Source organism: Calliopsis andreniformis, unplaced genomic scaffold (genome assembly GCF_051401765.1).
Source record: "Calliopsis andreniformis isolate RMS-2024a unplaced genomic scaffold, iyCalAndr_principal scaffold0304, whole genome shotgun sequence".
In the NCBI taxonomy this organism is placed as follows: Eukaryota; Metazoa; Arthropoda; class Insecta; order Hymenoptera; family Andrenidae; genus Calliopsis; species Calliopsis andreniformis.
In genome coordinates this window covers 340,486-353,624 of record NW_027480713.1, presented here as the reverse complement: position 1 = coordinate 353,624, position 13,139 = coordinate 340,486, and the positions used below count along the sequence as shown (strand labels likewise).

At 34.3% G+C, this 13,139-nt stretch overlaps 1 protein-coding gene across 3 annotated transcripts; it reads right to left on the bottom strand.

Annotated features, from left to right (window-relative positions):
* Nucleotides 1–8,990: 8,990 nt before the first annotated feature.
* Nucleotides 8,991–10,270, bottom strand: LOC143187800 (uncharacterized). Of its 3 annotated transcripts, none has more exons than XR_013003302.1 (2): nucleotides 9,237–10,270; nucleotides 8,991–9,098 (listed from the first exon to the last, which is right to left on the bottom strand). XR_013003302.1 is itself a non-coding variant. In XM_076392000.1 (2 exons), exons 1-2 carry the CDS (start codon nucleotides 10,049–10,051, stop codon nucleotides 9,656–9,658), a joined length of 258 nt encoding a protein of 85 aa, XP_076248115.1. In that variant the 5' UTR covers nucleotides 10,052–10,270; the 3' UTR covers nucleotides 9,026–9,655. The 3 variants fall into 3 exon arrangements, 2 of the variants coding, with proteins under 2 accessions (XP_076248115.1, XP_076248116.1); XM_076392000.1 differs by having other exon boundaries at nucleotides 9,026–9,709; nucleotides 9,848–10,270; XM_076392001.1 differs by having other exon boundaries at nucleotides 9,026–9,704; nucleotides 9,848–10,270.
* Between the last annotated feature and the right edge of the window lie 2,869 nt (nucleotides 10,271–13,139).

Sequence of the window (13,139 nt, the reverse complement as noted above, 5' to 3'; positions counted from 1 at the left end):
TAGGCCGCCGTACGTCGCCGCGACATACCCGCGGCCATGCGCGAAAGCGCAGAGGGCCGCGGAGCCGTCGGCGATAATCGCGACGGAGCCGAGGGCATCTCCCGCCCAATTTGGGCGGTCGAGTACCCTGTATGGCTCCGCCGCGACGGCCAACCCCACACCAAGCTCGGCCAGCGTCTGCTGCAGTAAATCCTGCGACGCGGCCGAGTGGTTGAGGTTGGCCTGGAGGATTTTGGCCGTGGGGGTGAATTTTACGCCGTCTCCATGGCCTCCCCACGGCCGGATCCTCCTTCCATCGGTGCGGGCTCTGGTGCCCGTGGTTCCTCCTTGTCCCTCGTTGCCGAGGCGGCCGGACCAACTTGGCCGGACGCCCCGGTTGTTGGGGGAGGTTTCCTCCCTCGTCGCGGCGGTGGCGGCGCGCAGGCTTTGGCGCCCAGTCTGTGATTGGCTGGGCGGCCGAGGTCAGCGCATACTGGGCACTTCGGCGGGGCCGAGCACTGCCGCGCCATGTGGTCGGTGCTACCACACGTGTAGCACCTGGCGCGGCGATCTGCCTCTTCAGGGCATTTTTGCTGCACGTGCCCCAGCTCTAGGCACTTGTAGCACCGCTGGGGACGTGCAGCCAGAGGCTCGACCCTCGCCGACGTCCAACCGACCCGTATGCGTCCGGCGGCCACGACCTTGCTCATGGCCGCGACTGGGCACCGTATCTTTTTTTTTTTTTTTTTTTTTTCCTTCTGCGCACACCGCCGCGACCCTCCTACTCGTCAGGGCTTCATGGAGGACGGTCACCAGTAATGGCACCGTCCCTCCCCACTTGCCGCTGACGGCAGAGTATAGGCGCGACGCTTCAGCGCCATCCATTTTCAGGGCTAGTTGCTTCGGCAGGTGAGTTGTTACACACTCCTTAGCGGATTCCGACTTCCATGGCCACCGTCCTGCTGTCTTAAGCAACCAACGCTCCGTTATCCCCATATCTAACCCAGACCTAACCCAGACCAATCCTTATCCCTTCCTGATGGAAGAAGCCCACCACCTTCCCGTGGTTTCCATCGAACAATAATACTTTTTTTCTACAAATGAGTAGCGAACAATCAAACAGGTACTTAAATATGTGATTATTAAAAAAAAAGTATTATTGACTGAGAGTGGGATAGTAGATATAGAGTGGAATGATCCTTATAGCTTCTTCCGTTAGATAGTGAAGCTGTGGTAAACACCTACAACATATATATAATAAGAAAAGCGGAATCGTGAAAAACACTCCAAAATTATTTTTATAGGCATTTCAGATTAAAATATTTTGAAATGTTCTCAAAAAACATTTAAAAGTAAATGTTGATCATCATTACATAGTTAGAAACTAAAAAAAAAATATAATAATGAACATAAAAAATTATGAGTCCAAGAAGGACTCGAACCTGCAGGTAAAAAAACATGCAGCGGTCCGGCAAGCGGACGCTTTGTCGCTGCGCCACTGAGGCTGTTGCAGATATAGCGTCGACACTTCGAAACATAACGCGCTCGACATAGTTTTCATCGGACGAGTTTATTTATTTTCTGTAATTCTTATATTATTTTTTTGAGTGCAAAAGCATTGAACATTGCACAAAACATATGTTTCATAAAGAATGTACGGAAACTCAACGTACATGTTACTCTGACGCGAAAGAAACGACGAAAATATCGGTTTTTGATTTTTTTGACAATGGCGCACCAAACCGAAAAATCTGAAAAAAATCAGGGATACTAGTAACAACATTATGTATTTACTGTAAAAATATGATTGTAGTTCTGCGATTGCTTCAATGCGAAATTCCCGTTTTTTGGCGTTTTTTTGCGTTTTTTATTTTTCACGGCTTGAATTATCGTTTTAAAAATCTCAAAAAATTCCACAACATGTGTCTTGGTATCTGATATATCTCTGATTTTTTGTCGAATTTTTTATTCAGTAAGATGCGAGTAATTTCCAAAAAACTTGATTTTCTATTTACCCTCATAACTACCCCCCAGGTTGAGTTACAGGGTTGAAAATTGCCACAAACTAGTTTTTTGTAATAAGCTATCGAATGATTCATTGGAAGTCGGATTTGGTTTGGGGGCACTTTTGACCCCCTTATTCGGCTAGGCCCTTTGGACACGTTATAGAAGAATGCAGAACGCGACAATTTAATAATTCGAGACAAAATTCTAATTTTACCAATCAACACCAACAAAATCAGACTACATCGCGTACATATCAGCGAAATTCGAATTCTGCAAATACGTACAATCAAAATACAAATTCATTTAGTAGACGTAATCAAACTGTTCCTACTTCGAGTATTCAAAATAGTTCACTTTCAACTCAGATTAGACACGAACCGCCTCAACCTTCAAATTTTCCCAGTGCTCATCAGCTACCAAATCCTCCAATCACACAATGAGATTATCCTAAATTCATCAACTTTATTGACTTCTAATGATCAACTTTATGTGTTATTCGAATCACCTAGTTCAGGCAGTAGTGATAGAATTTTGAAATCTTTAATTGATACTGGAGCAGTAGTGTCCTTAGTCAAAGCCAGTAGTATAACAAATTTTACAATAAACAATGACAATCCAACTGTATTAAATGGCATTGCACCAAATACTCCCATTCAAACTCTTGGAGAAACAAAATTAACATTAGAAGTCTGTAACAAACAAATTCTTGGAAGTTTTCAAGTTCTTAACACTACTACTAATATCCCATTTGATGGCTTATTGGGAGATGATTTTTTTCAAACTCATAATGCTAAAATTGATTATGCAACATGTACTATTTCGTTAGCATCTATACCATTTTCAATACCTTTAAGTCGTAATTCACCACAAAATTCTGCCTTTACAATTAGACTTAATCCTCGCACAGAAACTATAGTTCCAATTAAATTAATAAATCCTTTAAATATACAAGAAGGCATAATATCACCAAAACAATTAAATGATGATAATTCTCTTGTGATGCCTAATGCAATCGTGAAAGTACATGAAGGAAATAAAGCCTTCGTAACAATTCTTAATACTTCAGTCAAAACTCAGACGATACCAATCCCTGAAGTTCTCATTGAACCTATTCCTAAATATTCTTATATCTACAGTTTAGCAGAGAATCGGGAAAGTAATAAAGAAAACAGATTAATTACATTGAACAAAAATCTTAGACTTGAGCATCTTAATGCTGAAGAAAAAGAGTCTGTTACGAAAATTTGTGAAGAATTTAATGATATATTCCATTTGCTCACTGACTTACTTACTCGAACTACTGCAGCTTCACATAGTATTCCTATTACTGACGAAACACCTATTCAATCAAAAAATTATCGTTATCCACAAGTACATAAAACTGAGGTAGATAAACAAATAGAAAAAATGTTAGATCAGGGAATAATTAAACCCTCAATCAGTCCATGGTCTAGTCCCCTGTGGGTTGTTCCAAAAAAATTAGACGCATCCGGTGAAAGAAAATGGCGAATTGTCATTGATTATAGGAAATTGAACGAAAAAACAATAGGCGATTCATATCCGCTCCCAAACATTGAAGACATTCTTGATCAATTGGGTCATGCGCAATATTTTACCACTCTAGATTTAGCAAGTGGATTTCATCAAATCCCCATGGATCCGAAACATGCTTCAAAGACAGCGTTTTCAACGCCAAATGGACATTATGAATTCACCCGTATGCCATTCGGTCTAAAAAATGCTCCAGCCTGTTTTCAACGTATGATGAATAATGTCATCACTGGTTTAAATAATGTCCAATGTTTCGTTTATCTTGATGATGTCGTACTCTACGGTTCCTCAATAGAAGACCATAATCGTAAATTAAAAAACATTTTTTCCAGACTTAGAGAAAATAATTTAAAATTACAACCGGATAAGTGCGAATTCATGGAAAGAACTTGTCGATATTTAGGTCATGTAATTTCCGATAGAGGTGTAGAGCCAAATCCAGATAAAATAAATAGCATCCTTAAAGTACCTAGACCGCGAAATGTAAAAGGGATTAAGATGTTTCTAGGAATGACAGGATATTACAGGAAGTTTATTCCAAATTTTTCAATGCTAGCTAAACCCCTAACACAATTATTAAAAAAGGATGTAACCTTTAATTGGACGGAACAACAAGAAAATTCATTTTTAAATCTTAAAAACAAATTAGTGAAAAAACCTATTTTACAGTATCCTGATTTTTCAAAGGAATTCGTTTTAACTACCGATGCTTCGAATATCGGAATAGGAGCTGTATTATCGCAAATAACAAACGATCAGGATCTTCCGACTGCTTATTACTCTCGTACTTTGAACAAGTCTGAGCAAAATTACTCTACAACAGAAAAAGAATTGCTTGCAATTGTTAATTCTGTTGAACATTTTAGACCATATTTATATGGTAGATCTTTTATCATTTACACGGATCATCGACCACTTCAGTGGTTGTTTAATTGTAAAAATCCATCTTCGAAATTAGTCAGGTGGAGACTTAGACTTGAGGAATATGAATATACCATAAAATATAAACCAGGATGTATCAATTCCAATGCTGATGGTCTTTCTAGACTAATTCCTGAAAATACAGTAAATTTAACTGTTACACAAGATCAAAGTTATCAAGACTTTATTAAATTCCATTATACCAATAATGATACTATATATTACGATACAGAAAATAAACCCCTTGAAAAAATTAGTGATCCAATTGTCTTGTTATGGTCTCAAGATTTAGATGAAGAGAATCCATATTCAGGTCACGTATGTTCTAATTTTGACATTACCAATCTTAAACCAGAGTTGAACGGGTTACAGAAACTTGAAAATAAAAAACAAACCATATATTTGCTGTAACCATTGAATCATTGTTTTGATAAGTTAGAGTATAAGAATCTATTCGATTGTTTTAAAAAATTAAAATCAATTATTAAAGATAAGAGGTTCGTATTAGTACCACCAAGGAAACATAAAAATATAAAGATTGATCGGTTAAACGAGATGCTGAAATTTATTTTCCAACAAAATGAAATCAAACTATTTAACTTTTCTAGAATAATTCTAAAAACGCAAACAGAAATACAGCAAATTCTGAAAGAAAACCATGATAATAAATTGTCAAGACATTATGGTTTTAGCAAGACATACGCAAGAATTAAAGAACGGTATTATTGGCCTTCTATTAAGACAGATGTAAAAAACTACATAAAAACTTGTCATTCGTGTCAAATTAATAAAACAAATTTTAGACCAGTAAAACAACCAATGGAAATTACGACTACAGCTAATGAACCATTTGAAAGATTAGCCATTGATATTGTAGGTCCATTGCCACTTACTGAATCTGGTAACAGATTTATTCTTACTATTCAGGATGATTTAACGAGATATTGTTTTGCCAAAGCAATTCCCAATCATGAGGCATTAACCGTTGCAAAATCTTTAGTAAAATTATTTATGCAGTTTGGAATTCCAAAAACATTTCTTACTGATCAAGGAAGTGACTTTATGTCTGAATTAATAAAAAATTTGAGTAATATGCTTAAAACTAAACACATTAACAGCAGTCCTTATCATCCTCAAACCAACGGTGCATTAGAGCGATATCATTTAACTTTAAAAGATTATTTAAAACATTATATAAAACCTAATCAAACTGACTGGGACGAATACCTTTCATTTGCAATTTTCAGTTATAATACGTCAATTCATAAGTCAACTCAACTTACTCCTTACGAACTTTTGTTTGGTCGAAAAGCTTATTTGCCTTCCTCGATTTTACAAGAACCTCGATTCCATTATACATATGATGATTATATTCGTTCCCTTCAAAATAAATTAAATATTTCATTTAAAATTGCAAAAGAAAATTTGTCTGACTCCAAAAATAAGAGCAAAGAATATTACGATAGAAAAAATCCTTCATTTTGTTTAGTTGCACCTATGTACGTGTATGCGATTGAGTGAGTTGATTGAATGCGTTTCAATGTAAGGATGGGCATTACTTAATAGAACTATATGGTACTAGAACACTGTGGTATTGCATAGCATTGTGGGCTTTCCCTGACCATAGTGGATATTGGTACTAATTTTACGAATGCCTTTCCTTTTCATTAGCGTCACGCATCGTCTGGAAAATTCTCTTTTACTCCAAATTCAAAATTCATTATAAAACCCTTTAAAAAGAAAAAGAGTATAGTAGAATATAGAAAGAAGAAAGGAAGGAGCATACACACACTCTTCACATGCTCTCGATGCAACAGATTGACGAATCACGGCTCACCATGTATCGAACTCGCGACCTAATTCGTTAAGATACGGGGCGCAGAATAAACAATTTCGGACGAGGCCCACTTTGGTCTCCTCCGGGAGCGTGAAGCTGCGTCACTTGTCGACGTACAATCGCGAGGTGCGTGTCGTGAGTCCGTGGGGTGGTTTGAGACATAGTTTTTGTTATTAACAAAAAGGACTCAGCCTCTCGAAAATTAGTTATCCTAATTAGTATTCTCTTTAACTTCGTTTTTCTTTTTCTTTTTCTTTATTTCTTTTTCCATATTATATATATATAAATATATATTCAATTTTAATTTTCTTATTATTATAATTATAATCATACGTAACTGTAGTGCTAATAACAGTGTGTGTGTGCTTCTTCCCCCAACAGGAAATAACACAGTTAAAGCCAAATACCAAAAGCAAAATTATAAAGTAAATTGACCAAATAAAATTTGGTGAGTACTTTTCCGTTACTCCTTTATAATAAAAATTTTGTAACAACTCGGTCGATTGTGTGTGTGTACGCGTATGTCGTATTTTATAAATTTTCTCTTTTATATGTTTATATTCATTGAATAACTTTGTTGTAATCATTGAGAATTGGCAATTACACATTATATCTTTTCCAGTTAAAATTAATCTCAAGCTCTTATTTTGTTACCACTTTCTTTAAGTAATCCTGTGAATGGGGCCCGTATGGGACTAGAGTGTCTCCGAACCCAAACAAAATTATATTTAAAAATTTAAATATTCACTGTACTTTCCCCTGCCGTGCTGCGCGCGTGCGCTCCGCAAAGCAGGGACGTAACACAATACACCCCTTTTCCATTCAAGTGGAATATTTTACAACAAAAAGGGAATTGCAAAAATATCCAATTCAGAATTAACTCTTTTAACACATATCAATGTCACTCACCTAAATAAAGAGAGAGACATTCTGCAATTATATTTTACAAAATCACAAAACCTCTGTACTGCAGCATTAAAGAATCCTACTGAACATAATCATGTTAGCTTTCATTGCGACCGTAATCTAAAACTTATTAATGGAGAATTGCAAAACATTGATATGAAATGTGAAATCTTGCAAAATCTATTAGGCCTTTCAAATAAACGTAAACGTCGAGGTCTAATAAATGGTGTTTCGAATATCCTTAACTGGTTGATTGGTACTCCGGATGCAGATGATGCTCAGTATTATACTGACAGTATAAAAATGTTGATAAATGATAACAAACAAACCCAAACTCTCTTAAAATCACAAATTCAGATAATTTCCTCCACTATAAAAAATTTTAATAATTCACTGCAATCTTTAAGAGAAACTGAAGGTACACTAAATAATAATTTGAGATTAATTAACAAATTTACAACGGAAACTAATGGAATACTGACACAATTGTCTATTGAATCAATAATTACTCAGCATATTACACTCTTGCTGTCACTCTGCACACGCATATCTGAAGACTACAGTAAATATATTGAAGCAATTAATTTAAGTAGCTATAATATAATCTCACCATTCGTAATACCTCCTAAAATACTTTGTGAAGAACTGAATAATTACAAAGGCGACTTTGATTTACCCATAGTAGCAAATTATAAAAATATGCAGATAATTTATAAATTAATTAGTTTGAAAACAAAAGTTGCTGACGGACTTGTTGTATTTGCTTTAAAGTTTCCCCTTGTAAAAAGAGCTATTTTTGATCTCTTTGAATTAATTCCGCTTCCAATCCAACACCAAAATACATCTACCTTCTCATACATTGAACCTAAACAACCATACTTGCTCTTATCCCAATCCAAGACCCAATACTCCTTTCGATCAGAATTGTCAGAATGTAAAGAGTACATGGATGAAAAGTACGTATGTGCAAACGTACACACTTCCAAAACTACGGACCATGGGACCTGCGAAGTATCCTTGCTGTCTCCTCATGTGAACCGGATTCCTGAAGATTGTGATACAAGGACTATCAAGGCTGAAATCGAGACCTGGCAATACATAGGGGATAATCAGTAGCTCTATGTTTTGCAACAACCTACTACCATAACGATCATCTGCAACGGCGAGGAAAACTACATGAACGATGTTGTTCTGCAACAATCTGGGATTCTACAACTCCGGGATAACTGCAAAGGTTATACAATGGTATACTCCTTGGAACCGACGAAACGAACAAACAGAAACATTAGTCATCATATTCCTTCAATCAGCATAGTTGGAAGTGATTGTTGCGTTACTTCTGAAGAAGTCAAGAAATTGGACTCAATAATATTAAAGCCGGTTAAGTTAACAAATATTGATTTAAATGATCTCAAATACGCTAGTAAAAAGATTAACGAATTTGATGATATTATTACTCGATGGTTAAAAGAACCTTTTATTGTTACTCATACTCAATGGTATACTATAGTTCTATGCGTAATAGTAGCAATAATATTTTTGTTCATTTGCGGAAACTGTTGTAATCTCTTTGGATGTTGTCGATTTTTAAAAAAATTATTTTGTTTTACAAGAAAACCTGAAACGGGCGAAATTGTACCTCCAATGATAAAAAATTTTATTAACTGTACATTTGACTCTGATGTTCGTACAGATTATCGAGAAGAGTCAAGTGACATTGTAATATACGACAATCAATCAGGCACTCAAATTGTAAGAAATCCACAACCAGTAGAAACAAATATTCAAGAAAATGTACCATCAACATCACGTTATAATCTCTGAAGTAAGCGTGTACTACAACCGCGTAAAAGCACTATACCGTTGTAATATCATTTTTTTTTATATACATAAATACCTAAACGATAGTACAAAGTATGATATATTATATTTTAAGATATTATATTTCAATAAGTTAAAGTAGTAATTTACTGTAATACTTATATTCTAATATGTTTAACTAAAACATGATACATTATAGTTTACTATTTTATACCTTATTAAGCTAGGAATTAGCGATATAGATCATAAGGTACAGGCTAAGTTAATTATAAATTAAAAACTGGCGTTTTCAATTTCATTAAAGGGGGGAGATGTTGGGAAACTATGTAATCTTACGTTTGACTCACGGATGAGTCACATTCCGATAAGGGTTGTTTTCGAGAACTGTTCAAACCAACTGAGTAAGCTTAAGCAAATTTTAGTCATGTCGCTTCTTGTTTAGAACTAAGGGTTCATAGTACTATCCCCCACCAAAACCCAAACTCTTTATATATGTCTGTACAACCAAAAAGAGGCAATTCTCACTTGTACTCTCCTACACTCCGAACCTTTGTCAGTCCAGCTTGCGATCCCTTTAATTGTTGTAACCTACTGAAATATACATTGCTATATAGTTAAATAGTAGACCTTGTATCATTCAGTCGACCGGGTTTCCAACACCATATCTACTTCATTTTTCTTCCTGTACTGAAAAAATTCTTGCATAAGAGCACATTTTTGTTGATATGAATCTCTCTCATAAATGCCCTTTAACTTGTACCACATTTCAAAAGCAATTTTACACGTTACTATATGCACCAATGCTTGTCTTTCCACAGTACTTACAATTATTTTTCTGGCTTTTGCATCCTTTTCTCTCCATTGTTCTGTTATCCTAATTTCATTTGTGGCTTCCGCTAAAACAACAGATAAAAGACCTGCTGCCTCCAGATGAATTACAATTTGAAATTTCCATAGTGGATATCCATCTGCATTCTTCAGTTTTTCCACAATTTGCACATTTTCCTGATTGTTTACCGTGGTATTCATTTTTAAGATTTTACTGGATTCTTTATTAATCCGCTTTAATGCCCTTCTTCTCTTATTCTTTTTCCTTTTTCAATTTTTACTTTTCTTTACGCCATGTGTTTCCTGGACCCATAACCTCTTGGATTTTGGTTACTGTTTTCAAATCGTGGAATATGGCGTAGAAAATAAATAAAAACGTTCCCACATATCTCACGTGATTTGAGAATCAAAAATGCAGTATATTTGTTACATTTGAAATGAAAAATTATCATATGATAATATAGTCAGTAACTTAAACACACTTTCACATCTCTTCTGCATCTCAATCAACGCACATGGGAAAACAGACCCATGTGAAGTTAGCTCACACTAGTAACCAAATCCAATAAAACATAGGTCAAAAAATTGATCTTTAATTGCCCATAATTGCTCATCAATTATTTTTAATTGCTCACCTTTCGTTTTCAAAATATTATCAAAATACTTTTTTGGGCATCTAGGGACTTTTATGGGTTGGCAACGACATACACTATCCCGAAACTTCTAAAATAATGTACAAAACGAACTACACAAGCTACCAAGAAATTGCTCTTTGCTCAGAATTAATTGCTCAATCGTTAATAAGCAACAATTAGGCCAATAAACAACAAATTTTATAAATAAAAATATGAAACTGTAACCTAGTAACTTCTAAGTGCTCATGCACGTATCTTTAGTAACATTAATACAGATCGTACGTCCGCCTCCACATGAAAACTCTGAAACTTGCTCCACTACATTACGCAGTGACTTAAACAATTGCTCTTTATTTGCTCTTTCCTGCCCTGTAATTACTTCTAACTTCTCACTCGTAATCATCTAAAACTTTCGGAAAAATGCTCTTGCAATTACAACTGCGTTCAGTTGGCAATACATATCAGTTTACAATTATACAAGTTTCCAAAAAATTGCCCTATCTTACTGCAAAATGGCTTAAAAAATTGCTCTTTTCTTGCCCATTATTGCTCTGTAATTACATTTAATTGCTCCCTCTTATTTTTCGAGAAATTTCTGAAAAACTGACATGCCGTTTCAACTGCATTAAGTTGGCGACAGATATAAGACTGCCAGTTTTCATGGAATTCAAAAAATATCTCTATATATGAAAATTATAATTGAGTAAAAATTGTAAATCTTTAATTTTGACGGGTGTATTTGCAATTTATATGCTTAGCTTTAAAGCATCCTAAACTTTTCTTCGCGTAAAATCTGAGAAAGATATCTTTTATCGTAGCAAAGTTGTCTGAGATTCAGTTGTCGGATTCTTTGAGAAATCTTTGTTTCGTATTGGAAAATGCTATAATCCGTAATTCTTGTTTTAAAAGGGTAACTCAATACATATTGACTTTTTATGTACGAACGATATTTTTGGATGAGCGACTATTCCCGATCTTGTTGCCTGATGAATATGTATTTAAGAGCTTCATCATATTTTGAGGGAAATTTAAACTAAGGCACCTTTTATGTAATTATAATCATCGTTTTAATACAAATCTACAAAACTGTGTAATTATGTGCTCAGTGCAATTATAATTTCATCTATTTTTTCTGAGTACATATGTGAAAACGCTCGTTGTAAAACAAAATATGTTTTGTAATGCAAGCTGCATAAAATTGAAATTGTTGTGTTTGTTAATTAAAGTTTGTATTGTACAGACATGTAATTATATTTTTCATTTTAAATACAAGTTTGAGTATTAATTATTCTTAATCATAAAAACCTAGCTTTAAATTAGGAAATAACTAAAAGGCTACAGAAACAAAAGACATTTTTCATAGCGTTCAACTGTTTTAATGAAACAAAAGCGAAACATCCGTAGCAAAAGTTGGCGTGGATCTTTGACTGCAAGCTTTGTGTCTCCGACAATAAAAGCAATTTTTAGTTTATTTAAGATAGTAGTTTTATATAATTAGTAGTTTTTGTTTTTTTTTTAATTTTTTGTTTGTGTCACCTACGTGGGATTAATAAAGTAGTAAGTGCAATAATAATTAATAATAATATTCAATGTGTAAAAGCACATGTGGGTAAAAAGTTAATTGTTTTTTGATTAGTATAAAAAAAAGAATCGTACACAAAATAATTTCAGGAATCATTTGTATTTTTAGAATACACTATTTTAATATTACCTTTCATATATTGTTAGAATAATAGCATTTCAGAATTATGGTACCAGTAGAGAGACAACGTGGTCCTCAACCATTGCACCTCCTGAAATTATTTTAAATACATTATTAAATTTTGATATATTTGATGGTGATAATTTATTGCAGCGAAGGGGAGATCCAGTCTGGAAAGAGATATGTGCAGCGTTAAAAAATAATAGACCTAGTGCTGCATTATCTCTTTTCAGGTCTCTTCAGTTAGACAGAAACAATTTAAAAACCAAATATAAAGAGAAGCGAAATATAATTGAAAATGAAAAGCAGCATAAGACCTTATATTTAGATGATAGTTCTGGCAGCAACGAAAATTATGAAGTTAATCCACTCTTTATTTCTATTGGTCATCAATGATATTGAAGATATGAATATCCAGAATTTTATTTAAATTATGATTCTTTTATAATCAATGATTATTCAAATTTAAGATTATTTCGACTATTAGATGTAGATAATCGAATTATTATTCCATTTAAAACCCCAATTCCTTTAATTACAACATCTGTTGATGTAATTCACTCATGAACAATTCCATCCTTAGGAATAAAAATAGATGCAACTCCAGGACGACTTAATCAAATAATATTATTTACATACCGACCAGGATTATTTTTTGGCCAATGTTCAGAAATTTGTGGAACAAATCATAGATTTATACCTATCGTAGTAGAATCAACATCAATAAATGATTTTGGAAATTGATTACTTAGAATAATAACTTTATAAAATCCTAAGATAAAAAATTAGTTAAACATATAACATTAAATTGTCAATTTAAAATTATTAATTTTTTAATATTTTTTATTTATATTTTATTTAACAATAATAATTTAATCATTAGATGTCTGAAATGAAAGAATTGGTCTCTTAAACCATATTATAGTATAAATTCGATATACTTCTAATGGCC